An 18,470-nucleotide genomic window follows, 5' to 3' on the forward strand; every position below is an offset into this window, starting at 1 on the left:
AATGCAGTGTGCATCCCTCTAGTGCTAGTTGATGTGGGTTGAAAAGGACAATATGAGACATTTCTAGCAACCTTCCTTGATATCAATGAAGAACTTGAAAATGTCAAATGTATTTACAAGAAGTAGAAAAAACTTTAGTCAATGTTCTATGAATTTTAAACTCTGTGAAATCAGTCTTACTAAAATCTGGCCACTTAAGCCATGTCTGTCTATACCCTACTCCTTTTTGACCTCATTCCTGAGAATATTACACTGTCTGACCTGCTATTAATATTATCTTATTCTGTGCCTTACTGGGTAAGGAAGCTTCACTTTCAGAATTGCACTTGTGTAATTTGTGAAAAACTGCATTTTACAATTTGCCACCATTTCTAAAAGTTATTTAACATTTTATTTCTCAACTGGTTTGTCACATTCATGACAGTGACCACCAAGGGCTAGTTTCTTTTCTAGCTCAAGAGAGAATTGCTTCAGTCAGAGTTGGGGCTAAGAACAGGAATGTATTTCCTCATGTTGTATGGTTTCGGGTGGGTAGAATGTGGGAAACACAAGGTATGCAAGGGAACTGTTTGGAGTTTAAGTATCTTCAGGGAGCAGTAGAGAGGACAAAAAATTATTTTACCTGTATGTTTACAAATGTCAAAGACCAAGACTAAGACAAATGAGAGCAATTTATAAGGACTGGCTGCACATGCTGGTTGTCCAACTGTGGTTTATTTCAACTGCAGGTCAGAGTAACCTTGTCCTGTGGACTGGATGCCCAGGTATGACACTGACACAGATATTTTAAGCAATCTTTTAAAAATTCTCCTTAAGGTAGAAAGAAGGAAGGAACATATGGGTACTAGGTACCTGGAGAGACACCCAGGAGAAGGAACAGGGAAGCTGAGACTGGCAAAGACAAGCATCTTGTCCTCCAATCGTTCACGGGGTAGACCTGGTCAGCGACACACACCCCTGTCCACACTAACTTCTCTGCCTCAAGGATCAGGAGACTCTGCTTTACAAGGTAAGAGAATCCCGGAATTTCAGCTTTAGTGCAAATTGGATGGGGGGGTGGTGGGGGGAAGGATAAAAGTTTTTGGTAATCATTATTTATAAAGTAGATGATTCTCCATATTTGGAACCTCCCTCCCTTCATCACCTGTGAACCTCAATTTATAACCCCAGGGCACACTTGAGTCCCTCTAGGCTATTTTTGGCTAAACCCCAAACACTTGAGGCTGGCACTGTAAAAGCTTTTCTCCAAGTGCCCCATTTGGTCTTCCTCTCTCAGAAATCTAGAGTCATAACCTACCTGATCAAGAACCATATTCCTTATACCATGGGTAGTTTGATGATTAACTGGCTTAATGAGGCATCTACTTTCCTATAGATTTTTACTATCAATAGCTGCTCTATAGCCAGTTGCTTCTTAATGACTGTCCTATGATCCTAGCTAGTCCTTTCACTGTGGACTACTGCCTACCCAGTGGCTGCGAGCGGAGGGACCCTGCAGTCCTGGGGATCTGGAGCTGCCACTAGGGGGCTCTAGCTTACGGAGAGAACTGGACCCAGGCGTCGCCTGGGAAAAGCTGCGCAGTGGAGGCACAGACTTCTCCCGAGTTCTTCCTTGGGGTAGGTGAGTTTTGGAGGTTCCAGGGATCTTCGCTCCAACGCAAAAGACCTTAACAGCCAGCCTCTCCTGGGAACCCACTCCCTCCACCTCCTGATCACGGGGTACGAGGCTGCGCTTGCTGCTGGGGACTAGGCAAATCCAAAGCCTTTTTACTTTCACCGCTAGGTTTGTTAGAGTCAGACTTACGTATTTAATGACACCGAAGCCTTAGTCCTCTTAGACCTACGTGGGTCTGGGTCTAGGGACGTGATCCTCAAAGTGTGGTCCAGTAGCCCGGAGCATCAGTTTCAGCTTCACCCCAGGACCGAGTTGGAAATGCACATTCTCAGGCCCCGCCCCAGCCCTCCTAAATCCACCGCGGGACGAGGGGCTTCAGCTGTGCCTTGCTACCCTTGCAGTAGGATGGCCGTGAAGTGCTCGAGCCTGACAGCGCCTCCTAGGGCTTGCCCTTCACCCAGACGAGTGTGGATCTCCGGGTGCTCCGAGATTGCCCGTCGCTGGGTCTGTGGTCACGTGTGCCCTCGGATTTCTCTCTAGGTCCCTCCTGGGTCTTTAAAAGGCAGAAGAAGCTCCTCGTTGAGTCGTCTGTGATCTTTGCAGTGTCTAACGGCTGCTGGACCTTCTAACACTCCGTCGCCTCTGCTGCTAAGCCGCTTGATAAGCTGAGGCTGCGAGAACCTCCTCTGGAAACTTGCAGGGTGGAGAGGAGGTGGCGGGAACCGGACCAGAGCGGGATCATCCTGGGCTGCGAGTGCATGCAGTGCTGCGGGTAAGGCTCGGCGACCCGGTCCGGCCTGCTGGAGGTGGGCGCGCTCTGCGCAGCTGGTGGCCGGAGCCAGGTGCGGGGCATAGAACTAGTCAGGAAAAGCACGTGTCCTCGCTTCAGAGGTTGCTAGACGCTTGTTAATCTGCAGTTAAATAGGTGTAATTTAGCTCAAAAATAACTAGGAAACAGAATTTTCTGTGTGAAATCCTGCGGTGGGAAATCAATACTATTGAGAACAATAAAAAACACCCATCAAACGTCTTGAAAACTACTGGAAAAATAGAAATTTCATGCTCTGATTGAATATTTCATTCAGGACGCTAGCAAGTTAACTTAGTTTGTGTATGTAAGTCCGGGTTGACTGGCTAATATGCATATCTTTTTAAAAGAAAAATCTCTGGATTTCTCTATGGGTTTCTTGACAGTGGATGAAATGGTAAGTGGGAAATTTAACACTGAGCTTCCCGCTTGAGTTTTGTGGGCCTGGGAAGGAGTACATGTATCAGGCAGGTGACCAGTGCTTTAAAATGTATTAGCTGACATTCGTTAATCAGATCAGAAAGTAGATTTACTTCTTTCCTAGATGGACCGCGCCAGATTAAGAGCTGCTCTGTTTTATTTGCTGTAAGGAACCTACCGCTTCTCTTTCTTAACCCTTTGTGTTATTACTGTGGCTAATTCATATTCAAGTATAAAATTAAGTCAAGGGAATATTTTTGTGAAAAATAAAACTTTGGATTTGAGTGGATTTCTGTTTAGGAAAATAAGGTTGTCTCAATTTTACTAGCTTTTTAAAAAGCAATTTTGCTTTCTGGTATGGTAGACAACACTTTAGAGGAAGGATTTTGTTTTATGTTTCTAGTATTTTCATGGGCATTCCATTAGAAATTTTTACATTTGTTATAAGTTTCTAAACTCACTGTGGCTATACTACTTTGTGTGGGGGGAAATAAGTTTGTTATTTTAAAAGTGAACATGTGAAAAGAAAGGTTTGTGCTGTTTTGTAAACAGTGATTTTGTAAAACTGTGATTATGAAAAGAACATGACCACTTCATTCTTTGACTCCTAGTTTTTACTGCAGAAAATCTGTTTCTGCATACACTCAAGAGGGAAAATGTAAGAATCTGTTCATCAATAGGTGTTAAAGGATTCCATTTTATATTCAAGCATTTTTTTTTCAGTTGAATTACTGAAACATTCTTATTTTGAAAGTAGCCAGTCTCCTGTAACACTTAAGACGTGTAAATCTCTGAACTCAATTAAAATACATTTAGGAGACATTTTTTTGGTTGAAGTGTCATTGATATACAATCTTATATTGGTTTCAAGTATACAACACAGTGGTTCAACAGTTACCCATATTATTAAATCCTCACCCCCCAACTAGTGCAGTTACAATCTTAGGACACATTTCATAGTGGTTTTGAAGGACTCAAGTCTAATCACTCTTTACTTGTCTCAATTTATTTATAAGATAGAAAAAGTAAAAAATTAGTAGTAAATTCAACCCTTAAAAATAGAATTAGCATTTAGTAGCTATTGCTATGTCCATTCTTAAGAATAAGACACAATTTTCTATAAATGTGTATCTAACAGATAATGATTCAGAATACATCTTGTGATAATTTCAGTTCATGTTCTGAGTCATTTCATAAATCTATAAATCTATAATATATAAAATACTGAAGGTTGAACTTGAAACATTTACTGGTAAATTTTGATAATTACATTCAGAACCCTTGAGAACTGTATACTTGAATGTTAAACTTCATAATTCAGTGCGTAGAACATTGAGACATAATAGCATTTTTTAAAAGGCAGGCTTATTGGAGTGTAATTTGTATATAATAAAATCTAGCCTCTTTAGTTGTAAGACTGTGAGTTCTGACAGTTACACCCACTTGCAAAATCACTTCCCTAATCAAAGCAGAGAATAGTTCCATCACTCCCCAAATCCCCTTCCTGCCTTTGTTGTCACCCCCTCCACCCATTTCCAACCCCTGCAAATCACTGATGTGTTTTGCACTTCAGTATGTTTTTATTTAGAATTAATTATCTTTCTTTGCTTTTTTCAAAAGAAAACCTCAGTTCCCCCTTTTTGTGGGATGAATAAGGTTATGGTATTTTTGTTTTAATCCTTTATACTTCGGGATAAATTGAAGCAAAGAGAAAGCTATTTTGCAAATGGGAAATTAGAGACATGGACCAAGAGTTTAATTCTTAGCACATTTAGATTCTGTTGTGGTTTGAGGCTTTAGTTATGGTGTGCATCACTGGTTATCCCATACTGATATACAAGGCCATTTAAAAAGTTTGTTGCTTATGTAATATTAATAGAATATGTTGTCCCTTTATAATATTGGCATTTAAAAATACTCTTCTTATACTTGAGATTAAGAAAGCTACCTGAAAATACATATTATCAGATAGTGAGGAACAAAAGAGTAATTGAAAATGACAGTTTGGAGACATTTAAAATAGTTTACAGAGTGATTATTCTTCTTAATTGATGCTAAGGGCTGTGCCCAGTTTATTTGCAGATGTCCAGATTTTTTTATTTCTGTGCTCTTGCTTTGAGATCTAGATTTTCTTTCAGAACATAGATGCAAATATTTTGTAAACTAATATTCTCTACTGTTTAATACATTTTTCAATTCAGTAAACAGGGGCCTGTTACTGTTAGGTACTACAAATAAAGATATGTCAGATGATGTCTTTTCCCTTTCTCTTTTATGATATGAAAAACAAGAGCCTGTATTTAAATATGCATTCACCTGCCAGAGAACTACAGTGGCAGTAACTAGTATATGCAAAGTGGCAAGTTATGAGGCACCAGTGAACTGGATAGTTGGCATTCCTAGCTGGACTGTTACAGCTCTTCATTATTAAGGGCTTTTTGTGGGGTCTCTATGTGTGTGTGAGAGAGAACAGGAGAGTGAAGGCCACCTGCAAAAACAGATCACTGGACTTGTTTCCTCAAAGCAGGACTGTGACCTTTTGTTGGTAAATGTTTTGTGTTCAGCTGTCAAATCCAGGACTGGAAGGTGAGTTGAATGTGTTCAGTTTCACTTTTACATTCACCAAATCCTCTTGAATCTCTTCACCCACCACTCTCCTCCCCCAGGCCCTAAATAACTATTGGATATGGTTCATTTCCCAAGAGTGGAGCATCATCTCTGACTGTGAATATTGGGAAGGAGTACAACCTTGCTGAAGATTGTGAAGGTTGAATAGCTCAGCACGTGAGAACCCCGAGCTGAGGCACTGTCCTCTTCCCTTATTCAAGCCTCAAAATCCCATTTCCTATCCAGCTCAGTAAGCAATGGGCTACTAGGGGGAATTAGGTTTTTATTTTGGAATATACACGTACACACTCTTAAGAGTTGATATGAAACAATTATTAATGATCAGTTCTATAGTGATTTTGGAGTGTCATTTTCTTTATTCCTAATTAATATTAGTTGAGAGTGTTAATACTATGCTTTGGAAAAATTTAAGGCCAGTGGTTGGCAAACAGCCACTTACATTTTAGACATGTTTTTATTTTGTCCATAGAATTTTTTCTAGTGCCTGATTTTTGTGTGTGGATTTGACTTCTATGGGGCACACAGTGTGGGGTGTTTGAACTGAACTCTTGTGGAAGTGTGATGGGCAGGCATAGGGAGAATGTGGCATTTTGCGCTCCACACAATGCTAACAGGCTACCAGCACCCCAGCTATTTGAACTAGTAGTGCAGAGGTTAAAAATTAGGTGGCAGAAATCTTCAGGGTAGCCATAAAAGCATTTTAACTTGTCTAGAAATTCTGCCCAACAATGCAGGCATATCCAGTGGTATGCCAATAGAATGACTTCATCTTTTGGATATGTAATGATACCTTCCAGAATGCTTCCACGTACAGCATTTCACGTCTCCTCCAAGCACTGTGAAGAGGTGCAGCACATTTAGGTTCACCTTACTACTGAGGAAGATGTGGAAGCCCAGGGAGTTAATGTGATTTGTCTAAAATCACCTGGCTTTCAGGTAGAGCTGGGACTAAGGCCCTGTGTGCTGTTCAATCCAGTGGGCCAGAATACACAGAAAAACAGGCCTGTGCTGACTGCCTTCATATATAACTAGATTTTATAGGTACTTGGATAAAAATCAGGCTATGCTTTCTAGAGTGTCTTTCTGCCATTTTTAGGGCCTGCCTTTCTTTCTCCAAGGAATCACTGTCAATATTTGGAATTTTAAAAACTTTTTTCTGTTTAAGAGCCATAATGTGTTCCCCAGCCAGTATGTTAGGACAGTATGTATCATCTCATGTGTACAAAAAGCTTTCCTGCTTGAATGCAGCTATGACTCGGAGGGCTCAACACAGGTGTGTGCGCTGGGGGTGAGTGGAAGAGAGAAGTCACTGGGCAGAGGACAAGGACGGTTTGTCAGAAAGCATATGGGGCAACTATTTTGTCTATGATGACCAATGAAAGATAATTGACACACAAAGGAATGATTAATTCTTAGAATCAGGATGTCCGGGTACATGTTCTTTTGTTGGCCAGGTGAAGTTCCATGTCTGCCAGGTCTAACAATTAAACTCTTTAGAGACTGTTTCTCCCTATTGTACCAGATATTGTGGTCACTGAGGCAGTGCTTGGGTGTTCAAGTGAATGTGTTGGGAAAATCCTGTCTTACAACGTCAGTGAAATTTGATCTTTTTGGTACTCTTTCCTTCAACCAGTTTCTATCTCTGTTTTAGAGTAGGAGTACTCAAATAACCAGAACAGGTTTGTCTTTTCACTTTTCTAGACCTCCAGTGGAGAAGACTTTCCTTTTGTTGATCAGTTGTCCCCAAGTGTACTGCAATGATTTAAGTTCAGCACCGTTTTTGTGTTTTTGCTTAAGAAGAAAAACCCTTTGCCTTGGCTACCAACTTACTAATTACCCAAGAACCACTGACAAATAGTTATCACTTATCACTTGAATCTGAACACATCTAAAGATACCCAACCAAAACACAACATGGCCTTTTAATCCTTGTCCAGAAACCAGTTTTCTCACATTAATTATTTTATACTAGGCATGCATGGAAAGTCTAGAGAAGTTGATTGGTGTGTATGTGTGAAATCCATATTTTCTAGGCAAAGTCACCTAGCCACCTGATCAATAGCTTGGATGAATCCTGGCATTTGCCATTTGGGGATGTGTGTGTGACAGGTCATTTCAGCATTTCTGGGCTGAGAATGAACATTTCAATTAGAGGTGAGAATGAGTAATGGGATCAGTTCTCCACTCCTCAGAGAGATGTATTCATTTTAAATTGTGTGTTCATTTTCTGACTGGCTGACAGGAAGTGTTATTTCCAGTTCATGAATTTCCATGCTATTATTCATCACTTTATGTCAGTGAAAGATTTATGTTTTTAAGAGGCCTAATGACAGGAAATGATAGGAGTACTTTTTGAATAGTTTGGTGTGTTGACTTTGCTGAACTACTTCTGCTAAAATGCTAAACACATTTCTTTTGGGCAATGTAAAGTTGAGACAAGAAGTTCAGTAAAATCTTGATTGACTAAAATGTTCAGGAAATGTTTTTTGTTTAAACCCATTTAATTAACTTTTCTGTTGGGTATTAATGAGGTCTCATGTTTAAGTTGTTGCTCTAAAATTCAGTTTTGCTGCTTCATATTGTCCTGAATATAATTTAATCTTCATTTGATGATTGAGAGTGTTAAATTTGTCCTTACAAAGTTTACCTTGAGCAGTCCTCTGTAAGAAGTATATTTACCACAGTGACCACACTAACCTTGGGATATACTGTTTACTTAATAAATATTAAATTACGAAGGCCTTCATCCCCCCCTTTTTTTTTTAAAGTTTAAGAGTTGTAAAGTTTAATTATTACCTCCAGGTTATATTTTATTCTACATAAATACAAATTGTTAAGCATGTTACCTTAAGTATTTTGCTCCCAGTTGTTATAACTATAGTGTTTATGTTGTGTAGTTAAAGTACTTTAAATGTCTTTTGATTAAATAATTGGCTACATAAGACATACTCAGATCATGTAACAAAAACAATTCACTAAAATATAATTGCCAAGTACAGTATTGAAAACATAAGCACAGTGAGCAGGTGTATGTGTAGGTTTAAATAGGAGAGGTGTGTTCAGGACAGATTGAAGGATAAATGCCTCCTAACAATACTGGCAGTCCAGGAGCTACCATCTAAACGTTACCAATGGCTTAATTACCAACTACTGTGGTCTCTCCTGTATTCAAACACCCACTCTAACCTAGATCATTTCAATGGATCTGTAAACATTTTCAAGCATCTCTGTTTAAGACCTTTCCTTGATAAATGAAAATACAATGGAATATTATATAGCCTTTAAAAAGGAAGGACATTGACACATGCAACAACATGGATAAACAGTAGGACATTATGCTAAGACACAGAAGACAAGTTAGCTAGTCACAGGAAGACAAATACTGTATGGCTCCACTTATATGAGGTACTAAGTAGTCAAGTCCATCAAGACAGAAAGTAGAATGGTGGTTGCCAGGGGCTGGGGGAGGAAAGAATGGGGGCTATAGTTTAACAGGCATAGAGTTCATTTTGCAAGATGAAAAGAGTTCTGGAGACTGGTTGCACAACAGAGTGAATGTGTTTAACACGACCGAACTGCACACATAGAAATAGTTAACATGGTAAACTAAGTTACATGTATTTTACAACAACTTAAAAAAACTTTGGAAACTGCTGGTTTTGACAGTGGTCAGCACTGTTTGCTTTATCCTGCATATTTAAATTAGGAATCAGGGATTATATGTATTGATTGGGAATTATCTTGCCAATCTTGCCAGGTTTCAGCCCTGGGTAAGTTCACTATGGTTTCAGTGAGACCCAGGAATGACAGTGGAATGTTCTTGGGGTGAAAGGGTTTATTACCCAGCTTGTTCTCCTGGTGATAGGTCAAGCACTGGAATCATGTCTGCATCCAACAGTCTGGAGGCCTGTAATCCTCCTTCATCTCTGCCTCCATCCAAAGCACTGGGCAGAGCTCTTTATATAGTGATTCAGTCAGTGATAGCTTATTGCCTATGGGTGTGGAAGCAGTAGCCTAGCAGCAGGCTAGTTACATCATCAAGTAGTTTAGGTTCAGGTGAGGATCCTGGCCATGGGAACTTCAATTTTCCCCACAGGAATCTAAGTAATTGAAATATGAAATCCTATTATGATTAACAAATGCTCATAGATACTGAAAATAAAAACTTTCTTGAGCCTATATTTTCTAGCTACCATTCCCTCTCCTGTCCCTCATGGCCTATCAGTGTTGATTACAAGTGGTAGCACTTCTGTATTAGTTCCTTATTGCTTCAGCTGGTCTGTCCTGCCTCCTTGACCTGGCACAGTAGATCCTTGAAGCCAGGGTACGTGTCTTGGGACTCCTTTAGATCCTGACTCCATACAGTACTCCCTATGAAGGTGCTCCCATTTTTTATTAATGCCCTTGACTGGGTTAAATCTTATATTAAATGTAAACACATTTCCTCATGTTATTTCCTTATAATATTTATTGGATTGTAGAGGAAGGTGAGTAAAAAGTAGTATGTGTCTTCAAGGAGCTTAAAATTTAATTGTCCTTCTCCTGCCTCATCCTATCTACCATTTACAGAAGAAATCAATGTAGTTCTAATGTAACAAGGAGGACTAAGTTTGTATTAAGTAATGATAGGGGTGCTGAGAGTGAAAGAAGTACTCAGGCATAAGGTGCCAACCGCTTCATAATGCATTGTGCCTATTCCTTACAGATATGGCAGGTTTCCTGCAGGAAGATACAGATGAGAGTGGAGCGATGGTTGGGCAGCAGAGCAGAATGCCTTGAATGTTAAAAGAGCATGACTTATCACAGAGGCTGGGGGGAAGCAGAGGGCTGATCAGAGCTGGGTTTCAGGAATGTCAGTCTGACATCAATATGGATATGCAGACAAGGAGTAGTAAGGAGCCTGGTACAGATGCAGATAAGAAGTAATGAAAGCCTGTTCAGATGGTGGCAAAAGACCAACCATGGGAAAAGACACTTGGGAACAAAAACCAGTGTGCCTTGGTAACTGGATGAAGGGAAGCAGTCAAAGCTAACAGTGATGGGGTTGGTCATAACACAAATAGGAAATAAGGAGTGGCTTGAGGGAGGGAGATGATGAATTTTACTTTGATACTGTATTATTTAGTGCTGTATAACAAGTAATCATCAATTTAGCAGCTTAAATAACAAGCATTACAGTTTCTGAGAGTCAGGAGTCCAGGAGCAGCTTGGGTGGGTGGTTCTGGCTTGAGTGTCCTCTCATGAGGTTGCAATCAAGATGCCAGCCAGGGCTGCAGTCATCTGAAGGCTTGTCTGAGGCTGGAAGATCTGTTCCCAGAATATCTCACTCCCATAACTGTTGGCTGGAGGCTGTAGTTCTTTGCTGGCCGTTGGAGAGGAGTCCTCTGTAAGGCTGCTTGAGTGTCCTTACAGTATGGTGCCTAATTTCCCCTGGAGAGAGTGATCCGGAAAGTAAGGCAGGAAGAAGCTGCAATGTCTTTTATGACTTATGTGTGGTCGTCACATACTATTCTTTCTGCCATAATTTATTCATTAGCAGTGAGTCATAAATCTAGCTCATACTCAAGAGGGAGATTAGGATCCACTTTTTGAAGGGAAGAGTGTTGAAGAATTTGTGGACACATTTAAACCACCATAGGTATATTGTTTTGAGGACCAATGAAGTAAGCATTTAGATGAAAATGTCAAGAAGAAGGAATTAGGAGCTTTAGAGAGCCAAGTTGTCCACCTGTGGAAGTAGGTGATAGCTGAACCTGAAAATATTGAAGATAAGAACTTTTCAAGGCAAATTTCTCTACTTAATGACCTCTCTCAACCAGTCTTGTTATTGATAGTCATTGTTCCCTTTTCCAGATTATAGTATTACAATTATTCTAACCTTTTTTCCCAAAGGTTTCCATTTTTAATCTCATATTATTTTGTGGTTTTTTTTCTCCAAAGCTTCTTATCATGAAAAATTAAAAATTTACAGAAGAGTTGAAAGATGGGAATAATGAATGTCCATGTGTCTGCCATCTAGATTCAGTAATTGTTAACATTTTGGTTGATTTCCTCTATTTATCTAATCTATCCATCCATATATATATGTTTTTTGGGGGGTGGGTGGTATTCTTTTATAAAGAAGAGTTTCTCCTCAACCTTGGGATGAATTACAGATGCTCCTAAAAAGGCAGGGTACAGGCTTAATTCTTTTCACTTAATTACTAATTTTCAGAGTCAGGAACAGGTGTAACATTCACTTGCAATGGTAGGAAGTGATCCTCTTTTCTGTTCTCTTTTGGAATATCACTAGGGACTCATAGTCCAAAGGGTAAAAGCATAGGTCATTTCGCTATATACTGCTAAATACCCATGGACATTGTGCCATTTTGCGCTCCCACCAGCAATGTAGGAGAGAGTCCCTGTTTCACCACAGCCTTGCCAAGAGAGTCTGTTGTTAAATATTTAAATTTTTGCCAAACATGATACATGCGAAATGGTATTTGGCGGTAGTTTTAATTTTTATGAATGAGGTTGAGCATCCTTTTATATATTTTGAGAGCCATTTTCCTTCCTTTTTCTGTGTTATGTCTGTTTCATGTATTTTGCCTATTTTTCTAATGAATTTTTGGTCTTTTTTCATCTTAAGAGCTCTACATATATACTAGGGCAATTAGTCCCTTGTTTCTAATATAAACTGAAAGTATTTTTCTTCCAATATGTCTTGTCTTTTGGCTTTGCTTGTGGTGTTTTATGATGTGCAAAGATTGACTTTGATATGCTGAATTTATTGGCCATTTTTTTATTGCATCTGGATTTTAAGCCATCGTTAAGGTTTTCCCCATGCCCATGTCATACAAGGAGCTACTTGGGTTTGCTTCCGTGGCCTGTGCAGTCTCCTCTCCTCTCTCCTGCCTCTGCATTTCTCCTCTAATGTTTGGAACCCTGAACACTTTGGAGTTTATTCTGGCATCTGTGCCTGTGCTTTTCCCAGTGGCAGTTCTGTTGTCTAGTGTCTTCTCAGTGAATTGAGATAACACCTTTATCATATACCAAATTTCCCCAAACTTTTGAGTTTTTGAATTTGCCATTTTAGGATTTTCAATTCTGTTATGCAGCAGTCTGGTCCCATCAGGAGATAGAAACTATATAGTAGGTTTAACAGGGGAGGTTTAATATAAACAACTACTAACTATGATAAGCAGTTAAGTATAAGACATATGGAAATTTTAAATGGCACCCTAGTGCGAGTACCTAAGGAAAGACAAACTTGGAAGGGGTTCAGACATCCTTGGAAAAGGTAGCTTGGTCACTAACGCACAGAGATGTTTGCCGATTTGGCCAGGCTGCAGCTGGGCAAGTAGCAGAACATCCTCCAGGGTGCAGTCAGTCAGTGGGGGAGGAGTAGCGGGTGGTGTGGAGTCCAGGGGCCAACAGGGCAGGAGGACCTCAGAGCATGCACTTCCTGTGGGCTGAGGTTTGTGGGAGGAATGACTCCTCTGATTCCTTGGGCCACAGTCTGGACAGGTTACAGTGGAGAGCCCAGACTGTGGGGGTAGTTCGTTCTGGACCTGTGGCTGGGCCAAGCTCCACTGGCTATTCTTAAACCCGCATTGCCTACCTCGGCTGGTGCCAGCAATCACAGTAAGCCTTTTCCTCCTGCAGTGTCCCTGCACTGCCCTCTACTGAGAAAGTTGAGCATTGCGCTCACTTTAAAAACTAAGGCATCTGTTTAACAGCATATGTTGAAGGGTGCGTTGGAAGCTGAGAGGTAGTAAATTGAGTAACTGGCACAGGTATGTTGGTCTGTTTAATCCTTGTGTTTTATTACTGGTACTAGCCCTGTTCGTTGACCTGCTCTGTCAGGGTTTTCCTGGTTATCCTTGTTTGTTTTGCTATAAGAATTTAAAATTTATCTAGTTCTAGGGAGAAAAAGACCTTGTTGATATATTTTTATTTCATCCTGTGTTTAAAAAATTTTAATAGTATTTCATAACAAATTCACATGGTTAAAAAAAATTCTTGTGATTAGCAACACAAAAGCAATAAAGAAGTGTGAAAAATGCGAGTTCCGTGCCCTACATACCCATCTCTTTGAGGTTAATATTTTCGTGTATATCTTTCAGGATTTATTTCTACACCCATATAAAAGTGTGTGTGTTTAATAAAAATGTTTGAACATTTTTGTAGTTATGCCTGTACCTCTTAGAAATGTCTTTTATTTTTCTGTACAGCCATTGTGCCCACCATGAGTCTCTGAGAACATTATAATGTCCCTTTGTGCCTCTTCTCACAAAGAGTTTGTTCTCACCTGTTACCTATTCAAGACATGGATATCAAAAACTCACCATCAAGCCTTAACTCTCCTGCCTCCTACAACTGCAGTCAATCTGTCCTACCCCTGGAGCATGGCGCCATATACATACCTTCCTCCTATGTAGAGAGCCGCCGTGAATATTCAGCCATGACTTTCTATAGCCCTGCTGTGATGAATTACAGTATTCCCAGCAGTGCCAATAACTTGGAAGGTGGACCTGGTCAACAGACTACAAGCCCAAATGTGTTGTGGCCAACTCCTGGACACCTCTCTCCTTTGGCAATCCATTGCCAGTCATCACTTCTGTATGCGGAACCTCAAAAAAGTCCTTGGTGTGAAGCAAGATCATTAGAACATACCTTACCTGTCAGCAGGTAAATCCAGTCTTCATTCTGAATTTTACCTTGTGGGCATTTTTCAAATCAATTTATGATTTAGTGAGAAGAAAAATTTTCATAGTACAAGGTCTTTGTTAGTCACATAGATTACTTAGAGCACCTAAAACATGAGATATTCTGAAATCTAGAATATCTATGCTGATATTCTAGTCCTCATTAAAACATTCCGCTTGTAGATCTGTGTTGTGGGAAGAGTTTACTATCATGACTACTGTTCTTAGCCCATAAATATTGAACTTAAATCATTTTTCTCTTGATTAAGTGATTTGGTTTGAAAAAGAATTTTTTACTGTTAAGTTAGATCCTCCTCATCTTGTAGGGAAATCACAATTTAGTATTTATGACAAATTGTGTCTAGGATAAAAGTAACCATGGCAGTATTATAACTTAAATACTAGACATGTACAGCCTGAAAAGACAGACAGCAGTTGGTTTCAGCTTTGCAACAGTGAACTTAAATTATAACATTTTATGAAGCTTTATGAAGGTAGACTTTAGTTGAAATTTCTTGAAGTTAAAAAGAGTATTTGTATTCTTTAGGGTAATATGATACATTATTTCCATCCAGTTATATTTTTAATGATACTTAAGGCTATAGAGGGAAGAGGTGGTGGTAAAGGGGGAAGAGGAGATAAACTTCTAAAACAACCAAAGTGCTAGGTCCTAGCATATTGAATATTGAAATTCATTACTTTCACATGCTGCCATAAAATGTTGAGGAAGCCATATTATACAGTACTTTTTTCTTATTTTTTAAAAATGTTTTATTATTGGCAAAAGAAAATATAAAAGTCTAGGTAACTTTTTAAAAGTAAATGTTTTTTCATTCAGCCTTAAAAGGAAGAAATACTTTGCTTCTGAGCATGAGTTCTAATCAGAGTTCTGCTCATATTTGGGTTAATTAAACCATAGTATAATTACCTTCATTTATAAATCAATGTTACCGCTACCATTTTCCTTCCAAAAGAAACATACCCTAGCAAAATTAGGAACTAACCAGGTGTTTTTTTGGTGCCTGCTGTGCTTTCTTGATGGGCTCTCCCTTCCTCTATGGAAGCCCTTGCCCCTTTATCCAGCACTAAGCACTTGCTCCCTGTAAAGCATTTTCTAAGGACAGGGATGCATTCACTCTCTCTCCTTCTCTTCTTTCTCCTCCTTTCTCTTTCCCTTTTTCTTCTACCTCCCTACCCCACCTTTCTCTTCCCTTCCTCTTTCTTTCTAAGCCAGGGTATAGTATTCACCTCAATATAATTTAAAGTCCACCTGTTACTCCTTTTAAACTTATTTTTATTCTAGACCTTTATCTTAAATTGTAGAGTGAAATATTTTGTCTATCATTTACATGAGAACTCTGAAGGGCTATTTAGCAGCACTGTTGGGAATGACTGATATTTGAAAATGGTTAGGTGAATTTAGGCCCATCTATGTAGTGTTGATGAACCCTAGTAACTGTAGAAGGCCTCTGCACACCCTGGTTCATACCTGTGAGTGAGACTCGGTCTGGTCACTTACTACACTCAGAGATGTACGTCCTGATGGGTACAACTGATTATCTGTAGTTGCTAGTGCTCATTAACCCTGCATGGATGGGTATAAACTTGCCTAACCACTTTCAAAGTCAGTCATTCCCAACAGTGTGACTCTTTATAGATCTGGTATCAGTAACACAGGTTTTGCTTGATAACATTTCCTGGAACATATTTATCATCAATCCTAGAGGGCAAAGAGATAAACCAGGCAATGTTCATGCTGGGTTTTTTTCTAGGAAGTCCCTCTTTTCACCTTAATGCTCTTTTTTTTAAATTAAGGTATCATTGATATACAATCTTATGAAGGTTTCACATGAACAACATTGTGATTTCAACATTCATCCATATTATTAAGTATCCCCTCACCCCATCGCAGTTACTGTCCATCAGCATAGTAAGATGCTGTAGAGTCATTACTTGTCTTCTCTGTGCCTTTATCCAGCACTAATCCCCTTCTCCCTCCTCCCCACCCACCCTTCCCAACCCTTTCCCTTTGGTAACCCAGCTTAATGATCTTTTACAATGAATGTTTTCTTTGCCCTCAGAGAGACACTGAAAAGGAAGGTTAATGGGAGCAGTTGTACCAGCCCTGTTACTAGTCCAGGTTCAAGGAGGGATGCTCACTTCTGTGCAGTCTGCAGTGATTTCGCATCTGGATATCACTATGGAGTCTGGTCATGTGAAGGGTGTAAGGCCTTTTTCAAAAGAAGCATTCAAGGTACAGAGTATTGTTAGCTGCTTCTTTAGTTTTCCACTTTTGATCTCAACCAATTTTGCAGGTAACCTGGCAGAAATTTCACCATTGGCCTGTTTGGTACACAACATACTTGATGAGCAGTTTAACAAGAGGACTGTGTGTGTTTGGGGGTGGAGTGGATGGTGGGGTGGATTGTTTTAAGTGAAGAGCACTTCACCTTTAATTGCAGATCTCTACCTAGACTCAAATGTGTCTTGCTATACCATCACTCATCACCATCTCCTTGAGAGAAGATGTCTAGTTATCACCCTATTGAAAATAAAGCTTAGAAAAATGTGTGCTCATTGGGAGTTGCAAAGATTGTTTTTTCCCTTGCCTTATGTTTAGTATCTGGCACGTGTAACAGTCCTGATGGTAGGCCGGCTCCTCATGGAATCCAGAGGGTGGTGAGGGGTAGAACGTTGATAGTTAAAGAGTCGCCTTCCCACAGATCCCCAGAGATTCACTCCACATAAATGACCTCTTATTTGTCCTGGATCCTCTGCTTAGTAGCTCTATGACTTTACCTCCCAGCTCTATAACTTTTCCTCTTCCATGAAATGGAGATACTCACAGAGTTCTAAAAATGAAATGAGGTTGGTTATATGAAAGTATTTGGTTAATTGTAAACATTATGCAAAATCAAGATATTCTAGTTTTTCTTCTAAATCTTCTGCATTCAGATATCAACATTGTTGTTTCTTCCTGGTATTTCTCTTTTAATCCTAATCTCATTTAAATCCACCTCCTCTAAGATCTTTATAGTTAGGTAGATGAGGGCCCTCTGCCATTTTCAAACTTAATTTTCTTATCAAAAGGAAAAACAACACAGATAAAGGAAGGATATGTCATTAAATATCAAAACCTAAATTCTTTGCTTCTTGTTGTTTTTACATACAAAACTTCAATTGTACCTTTAACATATTCAGTGCTTAGATATTTTTGCTTATAAAACTATCCTAGTAGATTATAAGGCCAGGTTCAGTTTCCTGCTATATATGATAAGAACAATTCAGATTTCTGAAATTCAGAACTGAACTCTTGATACGACGACAATTCTCTATCCTGCTGAAGTTCCAGATTTTTATCCCTTAAGGAAATTTTGACCCAATACAACTATCTACAGCCGTAAAAAAGAGATCCTTTTTATTTGTTTTTAGGAACAAATGTCTCTGCCTGAAATATCTTTGAACCCTCAGACTATACCTGATAACAATGAAAAATAAGTGTCTTCTGCTTTCCGCCTGTCATTCCTTCCTACTGCATCAGGCAAAGAACTACAGGGAATGGGGAAAGGAATGTCCCATTCTAAATCTGCAAAAGGAAAAGAGTGCTCTTCCAGTTGCTTAATGCCTAAATGATTATATCTTTGGATTCTTCATATTTTTGGTCCCCTTTGGTATAAATACATTGCAGTAATGAAAAGGGCCATTCCAATTCTTTTGGCATATTGAATGAAACAGGAATAAAATGCCTTTACCTTAAATAGCTGATATTCTCCACAGTGTTTTATTGAATAAATCTATCCATTTTCATTCATCTTTTTAAAAAAGGGAGCTTCCTTAAGTTGGAGACATAATTTACATATGATACAATTCCACTATTTTAATTGTATAGTTTTATGTCATCATGTAACCACCACCATAATTAAGATATGAGAGGCTGGCATCACCCCAAAAAGTTTCCTTTGCCCATTGTAGGCTGATTTCCTCCCAAACTCCCAGGCTCTGGTAACCACTGATTGTTTTTGGTCCCTGTAGTTTTGCCTTTTCTAGAATGTCATAATTGAATCAGAAAGTCTGTAAGCATCTGTGTATGGTTTCTTATCACGATGCTTTCAAGGTTTATCTTTCTTGTTGCATATATTAGTAATTCATTCCTTTTTGCAGCTGGGTAATATTCCAATATCCAGGTGTACTAGTTTATTTGGGTTGTTTCCAGTTTTGTGCTATTTTTAATGAAACTGCTATGAACATTCATGCATGTCTCTCTGTAAAAATACATTTTTGTTTCTCTTGAGTAAATACTTAGTAAAATTGC

The 18,470-nt window shown here is 39.2% G+C and overlaps 1 protein-coding gene across 3 annotated transcripts in view; it reads left to right on the top strand.

Annotated features, from left to right (window-relative positions):
* Positions 1-547: 547 nt before the first annotated feature.
* The window catches only part of ESR2 (estrogen receptor 2), a 65,393-nt gene continuing 47,470 nt past the window's right edge, over positions 548-18,470 (top strand). Inside the window, exons 1-4 of one of the 3 annotated variants that reach the window (XM_073242282.1) lie at positions 548-1,621; positions 2,156-2,387; positions 13,685-14,141; positions 16,240-16,412. In XM_073242282.1, the coding sequence (XP_073098383.1) occupies positions 13,780-14,141; positions 16,240-16,412 (535 nt within the window). In that variant the 5' untranslated portion in view covers positions 548-1,621; positions 2,156-2,387; positions 13,685-13,779. Of the gene's footprint in view, positions 1,622-2,155; positions 2,388-13,684; positions 14,142-16,239; positions 16,413-18,470 lie in introns of those variants that run through there. The other 2 variants (XM_073242283.1, XR_005058092.2) reach the window with 2 other exon arrangements.

Source organism: Manis javanica, chromosome 8, assembly GCF_040802235.1.
Source record: "Manis javanica isolate MJ-LG chromosome 8, MJ_LKY, whole genome shotgun sequence".
NCBI lineage: Eukaryota > Metazoa > Chordata > Mammalia > Pholidota > Manidae > Manis > Manis javanica.